Consider the following 14,370-nt stretch of genomic DNA (forward strand, 5'->3'; position numbering starts at 1 on the left):
TCATCTGTGACATTTTCCAAACGTTAGAGAGAGAAAGTAGACGTTAGAGAGGAGGAGAGAGTATCTGACTTAGAGAGTTGAATACACACACGTGTTCAACTTATTTTACCTTAATAACTAATAAGTGTCATTAACATACAACTATTAGCTATAGAAAGTAATTAATTCAAACTATAGCTACTAAACATAATTAGTAGTAGTATTTTGTCACGTCATGTAGATTTCCCAAAAATTAGAGACCGGTGCGTTTGAAGGAAGATCCTTAGTAGAAGGGCCCAGTAGAAGATTGAAGGATTCTGCCTTGCATATTGTCCAGTAGTCCATATGTTTGTTTATTCTCTGCCCTCTGGAAAGACCAAAAGTTTGATATTATGATTTGATTTTTTTTGTCTTAGAAATTCACTAGTGAAGTTAAAAGACTCGGAATCAACCAAACTGAAGTGTGATGGCGTTCAATTATTTGCTTTTATTTTTATGTATAGTAGGTGTATTTACTTGAAACTTATAAAGGGAAAATCGGATCCTCCACTGGTATCACTTGGTATATATTATTTGTATTAAAAATGTATATTATATATACTAAGCAGAGTTGGCTTGTGCCAGCACGGGCCCAATGGTTGGGGCTGTATGCAGGTATAGTTGATGTATTTGTTAGATTCCGTTTTTTTATTGGGCTCTGTAGTCTTTGTAACCTTCTTCTTGGCGGTGTTCGGCAGAAATTACCGGTAGAGTAATGCATGATATTAAGATAATAGTAGTCAAAGGAAACATAACACAACTAAAACAAATGGGAAGAGCTTCAATATGTATACATATTTTTAAGAGAAAATGAGCATATTCATAACTAAAGCAAATCATATGTTGTCATCAAATATTTGTGTGCTTGAACTCATCACAAAGATAGACATTTGCTAAGTCAATTATCAGTAGATCATCTAACAAAAGCTAGAAAAAATGACAGTCGAACAGATGAGCTAACCTGAGCATGCAGCGAACGTGGAGGCAATAGTGAAGATGTACATTGAAATACCCAACAAGTAGAACCAAAAGTAGAGTCAAGTGCATTAAAAAAGCCAACCATATTGCAAAACAGTAGCGGATCTTTCACTGGTAACAAAATCGAGAAATAATGGTCGGTCATATACTGCATAGTGTATCGAATGTGGAAAATCACCTCTATTTAGTCACCAATTATTGGAGATTAAGAAATAAACAAAGTAAATCACCAGTCACAGGCCACCTAAAAAATTCAAGATTTAGCGTATAAAAATAATATAAATGTGAACTTGGAAATTACTGATGATAGAACAATCACATAAATATATATTCTGAAAGGTGGCTGCTCTGATAACAGAAAAATCACACAAATAAACGTTCCAAAAGGGAAGCTGCAAATGATTTTAGCAAAGTTGGTAGCTCAGGCTTAGGAATAGCAGGCATCTCGAGTTTTGGCAACGTTGGAAGTTCACGCTTTGGAAATGTTGGTAGCTCCGGCTTAGACTTCCTAATGCTCTTTAGTTCGATCTCTCAAAATGTGCAAACACTCTGAAGAAACAAAGATTCTATTGAAATTCTGAAAACTTGTAACCAGCAGGTACCATCCACTTCTTCAAATATCTAGCAATATGGATAACTCAATTAACAAACACTGTGATACCGGTACAAGGCATAGACTTTCCATTTCTTTGTCTTATTAGCGAAGGTGTTCGTCAACAAACAATTAATTTCTTTTTTTCATAATAATAGCCAGAAAAATGAGAATGATATTAAGATTGTTGTACTGAACAAAGAATAGCAAAAGATCTACCTACATTAAAGGTTATTGTAGAAATTGTTGGAAGAACTCACATGAAAATCAAGCTTCGTAGGCTAAATTTACGCTAACCAAGTATTTTGAACTAAAAACATGGAACTTAGCTTCTATTTATTCTTTAATGGTGTCGGTAATTGTAAGCGTTCTGCTTGATTAAAAGTACAACAATTTCAACATAAAAATACAGTTGTAGGTCATAAACACATTGATCAATTACAGGATGTAGAAATTAAGCTTATCAAATTGCATTATGGGGGAATCCTCAAAAATGAATGATGCATGCAAGAAGTGCAAATTACCTTTTCATTATCTCCAGGCAAGCAGGAAGATCTTGCATCAATATCGTGATCAAGTTCGAGGGTAACTCTACATTCCCTTTCCTGAAATGGATAGCCAGTTATCAGCTTTGACACTATAGGGTAATGTATCACCAATCAACTTAAAATTGTAAACGAAATTCGTCTCTCTTCAGAGATCTAAAAGATACCCTTTAGTTTTCTTCATTAGCATAGAACATAGACTCTACCTTAAAGAAGAATATCCTATGGTAGCATGGACCCCCAAACTCGCCATTTGTTTAGGCTTCTTCAATTCTCTTTACTTTAATGAAGTACTACTGGAAAAGAAAAAAAAGAAAAAAAAAAAAAAGAGAGACTGAGAACAACAAGCAGCAAGAGTTGAAAGGTAGAGCCCCGATTAGATGAAACTTTAGTAGCTGTTTCTGCTGAATTTTTCTTCTGCTGCTTCTTTGGTTCCATAGAAACTGGAAAAACTATCTTGGGAAAAAAAAACTTTTCACTTCTAATAATTTTAACTCCACATACAATCTGATGAAACTTGGATCTAGTGAGCATGTTTATTGCCAAATATTTCTTCAACAGGCCATAAAGGATGAGACAGTTTCTACACCATTTGTACTTCATATCGAATGAATATTAGTGTAACAAATTACCAAATGAGGAAAAAAAAAAAAGAATACACCTTAATCTCTAAATCCCAATAATTATATAATTGGATCCATATAGCAGATTTTAAAAGTACAAACAGATGAAACTTGAAGTATAACGAACTAAAATAAAAGCAATCACTAAGCAAAGGTAAAAAATCAAATTTAGAAAGTAAAAGATTAAGAAGGAAATTCGAAAGCCCGGGATAATAGGCTCCCCATATCTATTCTACAGAAATCATAATACTCAGATTCTTCCACTATTTCAAAATGCTAAATAAGAAACTTCTCTTTTAGCGCTCCTAATATTTAGAGGCGAAAAAACCGGCTACTAAAACAGAACAACTCACAAGTTCCAAAAGCAAAGCAAATTCTGACACATGTAGTTCACCGCATATTCACATCATTGAAAAGGCGGTCGCTGGAAGATTTTGGGCCACAAGGGTACGTGAGAAAAGAGGGAACATAATTGATCTATATGATTCCCGCCGTAGAAGTATGAAAGACAGCAGAAAAGGGTGTAGGAAGATCTAACAAACAAGACCGGCAAAGAAAATAGTAACCTGAATAATGCCAGACCCAGCGCAGAAGATGATTGAAACGAAAAATCTGGAAGAGGGGATAAAGCTGAAGAAAATTTTGGACGAAGACGAAAAGCTCACATAGGTGATGCAGTCGGTACCTATTCTATGGACACGTAAATAGCAGTGACTACCGGATGCCGGCAGATGTTTGACCCATTGGTACAGCTGTGCATAACATAAGAACTGAAATTTACTATAATGCTCTTAAAATGAAATTTAAAGACGGAAAACAGCCATGTTGAAACAAGGCTTTTCCATAATGTAGTAAAAGAAATTGCAGATAAATCAGATATGGACATCATTCACGTAGCAATTGTTAGATGTTACTTATATACAATTTGGAGAAAAATATACGTCGATGGCTACATCATATACTAATAGATGTGAGAGTCACATTGTTTATATCAACTAATCTTACAATAGCAATAAGTGGCTGACGTGCATGAACTCAATGAGAAATGAATTTGTTACAAAAATCAATCATGCACCACCATATCCAAGTGCATCTCTTCTCGAATTTATAGGATTCCCAGTTTTATTAAAATTCACAACTGTTCAAACCAAGCAGAGAAGACAACATGAAACAATCTCTAGCACAAGATGAGATATCAAGTAAAGTGAAAAGGGAACGAAGGGGAACATTCATGAGACATGAGCAAAAACATGAATATGCTCTAACTCTTAAGTGCTCTAAAAGGAGAATGCAAGGAACTATTTGAACCGGAAGTGATTTTTGTTTTGCTTTGATGATGGTGTCAGCAATACGGCTTAACACGTAGCTTTGGTCGGGGAAAGATCAATGTTCATAAGCGGATACCAAACTATTTTATATATAGTCATCGGCAGATCACAATTGAGTTCATTTCGGTTACAAAAAAGAAATGATAGAAAGAGTGCAACCAAATTACTCACACATTGTATGTAGCAGTGAAAGCACCTGAATTTTCTGAACATGAATGACCATGAATTTTCTTCATGAAGGATACCTCGATCACCTGCATATTGTCAGTAGCATCATGTTACCAAAGAGCATTAATATATTTTTGAGTATGCTATTGAACAAATATAAGAAAGTTCTGCAATCACCCCAACAGCTCAGATCAGTTCTACATGAATGCATGCACCAAAATATCTATTTCAAGGCATGTATGTGTACAGCAGACACAAGTCAGCAAGAAATAACCAGCAAACAAGTGCAATAAGCAAAAACATTGATCAGAGGAAAAAACCTAACCCGAAATTGAGAGCTGAGACCAGAAACAAATTAGAACCCCGTCCATAACAAGCATTGCTGCAATGCAGTCTAACGGAACTAATGTGATCTCACTCCTACAGCCTGCACCAAAAACTTATGACTTACTTGATGACATAGCTCTACTATCAGATGGATAAATTGTTTACCAAGATTCTCGTGGAAACATTTTAGAATATACAGTTCTTCGAGTACATGAATTCAATTGCCCTGAAATAAAAGGAGTAGCAGATTTCTTACAAGAAGTAAGCCTCATTCACAGCGGATATTTTTTAGTATTTCTACTAGCGGAATATATCAGGTTTCTGATTGAGTCTTTTACTGTATCGATAACTGGTGAGGTAACGGAAGGATCAAGAGAAATATTGAGCACATTTTGTTATTGAGAGGGAATTTTGTGAAAAATTCCAGTCATTTCACATTGGTCAGAAGCTAAGAGATGAGCTTGTGTCCCTTTTGACAAATCCAAAAGCCACCCTGCTGCTGTCTAACCAAACAAAGTTATGGTGTTAACAAGAAGGAACTACTGAAAGCTTGGTCAGCTAGAGAATTCCTTCTTGTGAAGAGGAATTCATTCATACATATAGATACACACACACACACATATTTTTTCAAAGAATTGAGTTTTTTTTTACCCTTTTAAGTTGTTGAATGCTAATCTAGAGGTAAACAAAGTGTTTTGTTTTGCTCTCCAGCTTATCAATGGCTTAGACAACCCTTTTCTTCTGTAATGAATAATAAATCATGTCGACATATAATTAAAATTCAAGCATGATAACCATGAAAATAATTCCAATTCATAGCATCAAGACAACATACATAGCTAAATGGAAGTTTATAGCTTTTAGACTTTTGAGGCCTTTTAAGAGCTCCATGGAACTCCTGCGTGCCGGAAAGAAGATTTCTTTGGAAAACACCATAGATGAATTTGTGCAAGTATATTTATGCTTCTGATGTGGATCAAGGTCAAGGGAAAATAAATTAATTTTTAGCAAAAGAGTGTGAAAGCAACTTTATCTTTACTTCTGCTTATATAAGATTCTGTAAGAAGATCACTAATATGACTACATAAAAAAGATAAATTTTGAAAAGCCATTTCACATATGAAGCTGCTACCATCATGTGAAAGACTTTCCAGAAAAATGAGGTGAAAAACTGCAAAGGCATAACAGAGAAAAGGAACAGAAAGGATAAATTTTATGCTTAGGAAAAAATGAGAAGATGCAATAAAGGTAAAGCACAAAGGTCCAGTTAAAGTGGAAAGGACCTAACCATTTATGCAACTTATCATATATATATATAAGAACATGCAACTGGAGATATGCACACCATTGAAACTTTGTTAACCTTTCTAACCTTAATTAGAAAGGCATTAGGCGTACCTGCTATTTATTACTATTCAAATGATTAGGCGTACATGCTAATGCTAATGGCAAATAGTTCGACATATGCAATGTGACATTGCCCATTATATTCCCACATGATTTACACCCAGAGAATGGTAAAAAAGAATGTCGTAAGACGCACTGGTTGTATTGCACACCAAAAGCAGTTAATAAATTCTCCGGGAAAAACAGTAATTCCACATAAGTTTAATAGGTAATTAACCAAAAATCAGCCGGCCGTCAAACAAATATGAACTTCATATAAAAGGTCAAAGAAATTACCTCAAATGAGTACTCGCACAGAAGAAAAATAATTTTAATAGACTCAAAAATAGCCCTACTACTTCTGGCACAAAATCGGAGTAAAAAATACTTTAATAGACTCAAATCATTCTCTTTAAAGAAATTCTATTTACATACTTTACCTTGTCCAGATGTTCCTCAGAGAAGGAGTTGAGAGAAGCCACTGCCATTCCTCTGTTGCAAAATTAGAGATCGAAGGTTCACAATTTAGTTTCACTATACCCTGAACTAAAAGAAAAAACATTAAAATATTAAAATAGTTGTGAATATTAAAATATATATACTTGTACCAAATCTAATCTACTGTCATAGAAGTAATTATGGATGCAATGTAGTTCGTCTTACCTTTCTTAAGAAGTCATTTATTTCAGAGCTTAATCTACTGAAGCTGATGTAAAAAAAAAAAAAAAAAAAAGCCACAGAAGAATCTTGATTGTATCTTACTCGCTAAGCCACTACTTGCAGAGTAGTGATGCTGCAGAAGTTGGAATATTTAAACTATCATAACTATCATAAAAGGTCTGCAAATCTTCAAACCAATGGGAAAGAGGCCTTCAGAATGCAAATTTCCAGACACCAACTCAAATAACCAATAACTTGAAGCTCTAAACTTGAATTTTTACTTTCCCACAAATTCACATTGGGATTTCCCTTTCTAAATGTCTTCCTGAATTCCTAACTGCAGTAGCATACATGACCATTTGTCGGTTACATCACACAACTGTACTACACCACTGAATCTAAACTTATTATAAGAAAACAAAGCCTAGAGGAATATGAAGAAGGCATTGGTAGGCCTGTTAAGCTTATTAGGATCTTTCTTGGCCTCTTTGTCTTTCTTGACCTTCCTTTCTCCATTGAAGAATTGGAGTGCCTGCTTCTCTTTAAGTTCCCTAATATTTTATTAGTTCGTTGAGGAAACTTTCAGTGATATCTTTCACTCTCTAGCAGCAGATTCTTGATTTTTCAGAGTAATCGAGCCAAATTAAAAATAAAAAGTTAATTAATGTCTAAGTAGAGGGCATATATTTTTGTCAATTTCCTCCAAAGTTTCTACTTTATAAGCTACTTTCATAAAAAAAATTGTTTACACTTTTCTGCAAAAACTTTCTTACTGTAGTAATAATAATTCTTCATGAATTCAAAAATAAAATAAGAAACATAATCACTTCAATTTATTGCAACATATTGAAGACTAAAAGGAAATCTAAGAGCTCAATAGGGAAACTCTTTTTCTAGAATTGAACTTACAACAGATAAATAGGAGAGTGAAGTGGAGGGATATGAGGGTTAAATGCAAGAACAAATGTTCATGACCATGTAGAGAAAAAACTTTGTTAGTGCACCAGCTTTCATCTTTTCCATATTTTCCTGGGGAGTTAATTTTCATACAAAACCAGTTAGAGCAGAATTTTAATCTACTAACGTAACAGCAGCCAGTATCAGTCAAGAGTGCATTAGATATTACTTGAGTTGAGGAAGTTCCACTCAAATGAGCTACTTGCTAATTAGCAGTGGCTTGCAAGTGTGCATGACTTAGTTAACTCATCATGTATGACCTCTAAGTTCAGAATAGACACCAGGAAAGTGTGAAAAAGCTCCAATTCTAAGGGAAATTCTACCTAAAAATAAAAAACTATACTATACCCTGTTCAAATACTTCATCCAAAAAGAAATGATGCACAAGGAAAATTGAAGGAGATTATTGAACTACCTAAATTAAAACCAAAAGGCGTGACTATAAATGAAGAAAAAGAATAACAAAATTGTCTACCTCTTGAAAAGTCACGTTCCGTCCTCTGCAATACCAGAAACTGCTATCAAATAATTGGCGATAATAAACAACCTTGTTAGCTGAACTATGGCTAGCAAACACAACTTTCGAATACTAAATTCATTTTCAGAGATTATCTCTGCTGGAGAATGAAATTTTCAAACTGTCATAGAACAGCGCACCTTTAATGGGAAGTTGCCCATCATATTCAAAGCTATTTTTTATCAGACAATCTGGATTTAAGAGCGTCCTAACAGAGCCCAAAAAGATTAGTAGTTTCTTCTTTCGGGCGATTTCTCAAACACCTCTGGTGCAAGTACGGATGCAGTATGTCAAATAACAAACTCAAATACATTCTTACTGGAAGACCAAAAACAGATAAAAATGACGAATAAACCATGAAAACAGCAAAGCCAAATACGCAGAATAGAGGTGTAACAATTAATCACTATTTAGCTTAAAATTTTAGGCGAAAGTAAGCTATATTTTCATGCAAGATTCAAAAAATCAGTAAAAACATTCTTCAAATTAAACCTCAACACAATGTTAAATCTAACTAACACTGATAATCAGAAAACATGGGATAAAGAAACCTCACCTAATAACTCTACAAGCAACGCACCTAAACTGAGCAGACAAAAGAGTGAAAAGACGAAGCAAAACAAGGGAAGGCTATCAAAATGCGGAGGGAGAGGGAGAAAGTTGTAGAAGATGGTAGAAAGGGGTGAATATGTGGGCTGTTTTAATTAAATGGAGGAGGGCGAAATGACGATTTTGCCCTGGTCGAAACCAAGCCTTTTATTATATATAGAAAAATATATATTAATATACAATGTTTGCTGGATATTATTTAGTGGGCGACTATTTATATCAATTTTAATTGGAAGAAGACGAATATGTCCTCAAAATCTATGACCAGTAATCCATCTACATCTAACGGAGCTTAAATGTATTACAATGAGAAGTATGAATTGACATATAAACAATTATCCATTTTTGTTGGCTGAACTTGCATTGAATATGATTGTCCAAAAAAAATTTAGCGACGGTTGAAACGTTTCGAAATTCATGTAGTAATAATTAAAGATCTACAGTATATTGTTATGAAATAATAAGTGTGGATGTCCACCACTCTAGAAATAAATTCCCACTTCCTCCATGATCACAAAAGTTTAATGTAATGTCTCCCACTTCACCCATGATCTTCCCCACATTCTCATATGTTGAATGTCATATTTATTTCTACCCTTTTATATGCCTCTATTTACCACTATAAATAGAGATATAGGGATTTATATTGGATATCTTGAACAACACTTGAAACATATTGGGATGAATAAGAAAGCTCTCCTCTCTATTGTCTCTCTATTTCTATTGTTTTCCTTCTTTAATATTGTTACTCTTTTAACTTAATTTTACAACACGTTATCAGCACGAATTTCTAACCAACTGAGTTTGTATATATTTTTATCACTGTTCAAGTTTGGTTTTTATTCTCCAGTTGTCCGGAAACCACAGTGAGAATTGACTAAGATCAAGTTCATGAAAAAGGACTTGGATGCCAATGAACAGGGAAACTAAAAGGTATATGATAGTGGTTGGCTAATTTTTGTCCACGAATATCATTTTGGGAGTAGAGGCTAGTAAGATTCATTTTAAAGAATCACCATACTATTATCCCACTCGTTTTGGGCCAGGTATGTGTCTTATATGTGTATGACTTGAGTATCTTAAAAATATATCCCGAGTAAATAACTTATTTTGACTAAGCAAAAATTTTACCAAGTCCATTTTATGAATTTTCTAATTAAATTTGCATGATGCAGTCCACATAATTTTGACATCTTAAATCCATGTTTGAATAATCAACTATTAAGCATCTACATATGCTTTTATATATTGTATGTTTAGTTTGTTATTCTGCACTTTGCAATTCGTTGGAGATTGTGGATCGGTTAATCAGTTTGTCCATAACAGTGGATGCGAAAATTATATGTTACCGGTTTTGGATTTTGCTAGTTGACTTAGTAGTTTTCAGAACTGTTTGTTTTTCTATGTGGCAATAAATATATTTTAGTTTTATAGTTCTAGTATAATTTATGTTGATAACTCTCATTTACATAATATAATACCTATAAGTTAAAAGGGGTAGATTGCCTTTATTTGTTATGAGGTCTTATGAACTGAATTATCTATCAGGCTCTTTTCGTTTGACTAACATTTTTGATTGTTGGTAACCATTAAAGGTGATAAATATTGTTTAAGGCTCGAGGGTGAGCCTCGATGCGCTTTGGCCCATTATGACATTGGTTTTGGATAAGACGAATTTAAGTCTCATCGCATCAAGAGGGTAAGACATCGGGTGAAAGTCCCGGTGTACCACAACAATATAAGTATTGGGTTCAAGTCCCATAGATTTATGACATAACACTCCTTTGTATGATAAGACGTTGGTTTTGAGTCCCGATGCACTATATTGATGATGTAATGACTAAGGTAAAATAATTTGCATTTGATGAAAAATCATGAAGCCTGTCATATGCTCCATTCCGTGAGAGGGAATGTGGTAGCAGTTCATAATAATTCCAAATGAAAATAAGTGGTTAAACGAATGAATGTGACGAGGCAAAGGACAAAATAATGTTAATCATCATTGTGGTAATATAAGTGGAAGAACATTATGAGTTCTCTAAATGGTCCTTCTAAAGGTGAAGGTAATTTTTGTCATCATTATGTTATGAAAAGTTATTGGGCACACGGTTGTTGTTTGACCTAATTTAATAAAATTTTATAAATATTCCATCAAAAGAAAGGAATACAATTTCATGGTGATGTTGAAGTAGATCTGTGGATATGATAAAGACAATGGGCTTATGATTAAAATTTATGAAGCACGTATGTATGATTATATTGTAGTCTATTCCTTGAAGAGAATGTGACTTGTGATAAGCATCGTGAATGCTCGCCTATTTTGAAAGTGAAGTGTGAATACATTATGGATAAGGTCGTGCTTATATATGGTTGAATAAATACCACACAACTCACCTCTACGGGAGGTTTGAGAGAAAAGAAAATTGTTTTGACATAAATGGTCAATGGTCAGGTCACGTACTTTTAGTACATCATAAATATTGTGGTATGTCTTATCATGAATTACCAACGGGTAAAAGTAAGAAATAAGTTTTGCTTATAAGGTTTTGGCCATGACCATAACCAAATCACAAATTGATACCAAATGCACATGTGACCACAACATAGATGCACCTATTAACACCATATGATATTAAATCGGTCCACGTGGCAGGTGACTGGACCCATATATATATATATATATCACCTTTTATACGTTCCAAAAACATGCGATAAAATCCCAACCTTAGTTGGTAAATTAATTAATTTGTCATCATGAGAACAAGCAACACAAAAGAATTCTTGAAGAATATTTTATTTCTTCAATATATAATCACATGAATTCTCAATTATTTTCACATCACATTTGAGTCGGGATGGTCAACCGGTCATGCCAACTTCCGTAGCATGTGATTCCATCATGATTGTATTTATGTGGTACAAATTCGGAGGAAAAATAGGCAACAATTCAAATGTGATGTGAAAATAATTGAGAATTCATGTGATTATATATTGAAGAAATAAAATATTCTTCAAGAATTCTTTTGTGTTGCTTGTTCTCATGATGACAAATTAATTAATTTACCAGCTAAGGTTGGGATTTTATCGCATGTTTTTGGAACGTATAAAAGGTGATATATATATATATATATATATATGGGTCTAGTCACCTGCCATGTGGACCGATTTAATATCATATGGTGTTAATAGGTGCATCTATGTTGTGGTCACATGTGCATTTGGTATCAATTTGTGATTTGGTTATTGCAAGATTGTTTGCTCAAATTATTATATTAAACCTGTTCCAAACTATGAAAATTATGTCGATATCTTGGTTTGTATCAAGTTGGTTTAGCAAATTGTATGCCTCCAATTATAGCTAAACAATTGGTTATGAGAACAAATCTCCCAAAAGAAATTTGGTTTGAGATAGGTTATTTAATATGTAGTAGCACTTGTAAGCATCAAGCCAACAAGTTATAATAAGTTCCCCTATTATTGATTCAGGGTCAGGAACCAAATAATTCCCATCTAAGAGTTTGAATGTGCGTAAATGTATGATTTAGTTGCTCCACCACAATGCCCAAAGATGGGTCCCCAGATAAGGTTGGAAGGTAAATGTTAGATTTCCTAACATTAGGGGGAGGGATGATAGGCGGCTGGAAATAATGTATATTTAATAAATTATCAACGGTATGATCCTCGTTGAAAAGATAATTCAAGTTAACTGCCAGACGCATTTGCTGACCCAAAAGACAATATTATATTCCAGCTAAGGTTGCTCCAATTAGAACTAAAGTCCTTGAAGGACAACGTCTATGACGATAGACCAATCAGTTCCACACATAAAACTCCTTGAAGAAGGAGAGGAGCAAATGATCAAGATGGTCATAATAATGAGGCAGGTGCTTTAAAAGAGCACCACGACATAATACTTTATAAGATCTTGGGAAAGGTTCAGGTACCTGAAATTGATGAAAAATGAAGAGATCTCGATAAATTATGTCACATTAGAACCGATATCAAATAACCGTTGACGGTATCTTTGAAATAATGTAGCGCTCAACATTATAATGATGATGAGGATCTTGAATTCAAATCTGTCAAAGAATATGAACAAATATAATAATTGGTCAAATAAAATACGCAGTTCAAATATATTTTGTTTCACTTGGAAAAGTGATGTTTTGGACCTATAGTCCAATGACCTCAAGGTTTAATGTCAATGGGGGTACAAATGAATTCTTGTGCGAAAAGTAAAATGAGAAATAAAAACCGTAAAAAATAAATTACGGCTTGTGCGTTGTGGCATAAAGATTTTCGCAAAAGTCCTAACATTATTGTATGGAGACGTATGTATTCTCCTGTGGTGGATGCAATGGGGTTTCTTATCAGTCTGGCAATATATGAAAATTTTGAATACGTATAATTCATTGTTGTCAATATGACTATATAGACAATGAAAGAAAATCCGTAGGGATTTAAATTGGTTTGAAGCATTTAAGGTTTACGAAAATAAAGCTTCACAAATCTTTATATAGGTTAAAGCGATTCCATTGAGTACCCCAATGGTTGTGATGTCGCTAAATATAAATAAACATCATTTTGACCTAATGATAATGATGAGTATATTGTATTGCATACTGCAAAAGAAATTATTAATATAGATTTGTTTGTCCTAACAATTATTATCAAGGTTTTGTTGGTTATGTAAATGCAGGGCATTATTTGTATTATTACATGAAGTTTGGTCTTCAAGCAAGTACTGATTTGCATGTGAGGATACTGCCACACTATGACGTTTGAAATGGTAGTCAATTGTTGATACTTATACAAAGCAATTCAGGAATACGTGTCTAGTTGAGATCAATAATTCAATACATTTTGCAATAATATGATGTTTATTTGGAAATGAAGATTTCAACAATATTGTACGAAGCTTGCATAGCTCAATTGAAAGAAGGATATAACAAAGGAGACAAAATACAACACATTCCTCAAAGTTCTTTTCCAGACATGATCTTCAACAAAAAGGTGAAATAGGTTTTTCAACAAATACGCTCGATTGATAAGTTGACGGACATGTTCAGTAAAGCATTGCTAACCTCGACATTTGAGAAGTTGATATACCAGATTTGAATGTGTTGTCTCCAAGAATTAAGTGATACTTTTATCAGGGGGAGTATAATACGCGGCCGTACTCTTTTTCCCTTCGAGGTTTTGTCCCACCGGGTTTTCCTGGCAAGGTTTTTAATGAGGCAGCTAGCAATGCGTATTACGAGATATGTGTACTCTTTTTCCTTCACTAGGATTTTTTCCCACTGGGTTTTTCCTAGTAAGGTTTTAACGAGACACATCATCTATTAAGACATGGACATCCAAGGGGGAGTGTTATGAAATAATAAGTGTGGATGTCCACCACTCTAGAAATAAATTCCCACTTCCTCCATGATCACAAAGGTTTAATGTAATGTCTCCCACTTCACCCATGATCTTCCCCACATTCTCATATGTTGAATGTCATATTTATTTCTACCCTTTTATATGCCTCTATTTACCACTATAAATAGAGATATAGGGATTCATATTGGATATACTTGAACAACACTTGAAACATATTGGGATGAATAAGAAAGCTCTCCTCTCTATTGTCTCTCTATTTCTATTGTTTTCCTTCTTTAAT

The 14,370-nt window shown here is 34.0% G+C and overlaps 1 protein-coding gene across 50 annotated transcripts; it reads right to left on the bottom strand.

The window, feature by feature from the left end:
* Positions 1–708: 708 nt before the first annotated feature.
* Positions 709–8,763, bottom strand: LOC132037947 (uncharacterized). 50 transcript variants are annotated; one of them, XM_059428633.1, is made up of 8 exons: positions 8,656–8,763; positions 8,240–8,307; positions 8,058–8,082; positions 4,578–7,889; positions 4,256–4,338; positions 3,323–3,508; positions 2,113–2,193; positions 709–1,617 (listed from the first exon to the last, which is right to left on the bottom strand). In XM_059428633.1, the coding sequence occupies exons 4-8, from the start codon at positions 4,630–4,632 to the stop codon at positions 1,528–1,530; spliced, it is 495 nt and encodes a 164-aa protein (XP_059284616.1). In that variant the 5' UTR covers positions 4,633–7,889; positions 8,058–8,082; positions 8,240–8,307; positions 8,656–8,763; the 3' UTR covers positions 709–1,527. The 50 variants fall into 50 exon arrangements, 44 of the variants coding, with proteins under 44 accessions (XP_059284616.1, XP_059284615.1, XP_059284629.1 ...); XM_059428632.1 differs by having other exon boundaries at positions 8,058–8,100; XM_059428646.1 differs by lacking the exon at positions 8,240–8,307 and having other exon boundaries at positions 4,578–4,679; positions 6,406–6,457; positions 8,058–8,100; positions 8,656–8,759.
* Positions 8,764–14,370: the final 5,607 nt, after the last annotated feature.

The sequence above is a fragment of the Lycium ferocissimum genome, chromosome 11 (genome assembly GCF_029784015.1).
Source record: "Lycium ferocissimum isolate CSIRO_LF1 chromosome 11, AGI_CSIRO_Lferr_CH_V1, whole genome shotgun sequence".
Classification (NCBI taxonomy): Eukaryota; Viridiplantae; Streptophyta; class Magnoliopsida; order Solanales; family Solanaceae; genus Lycium; species Lycium ferocissimum.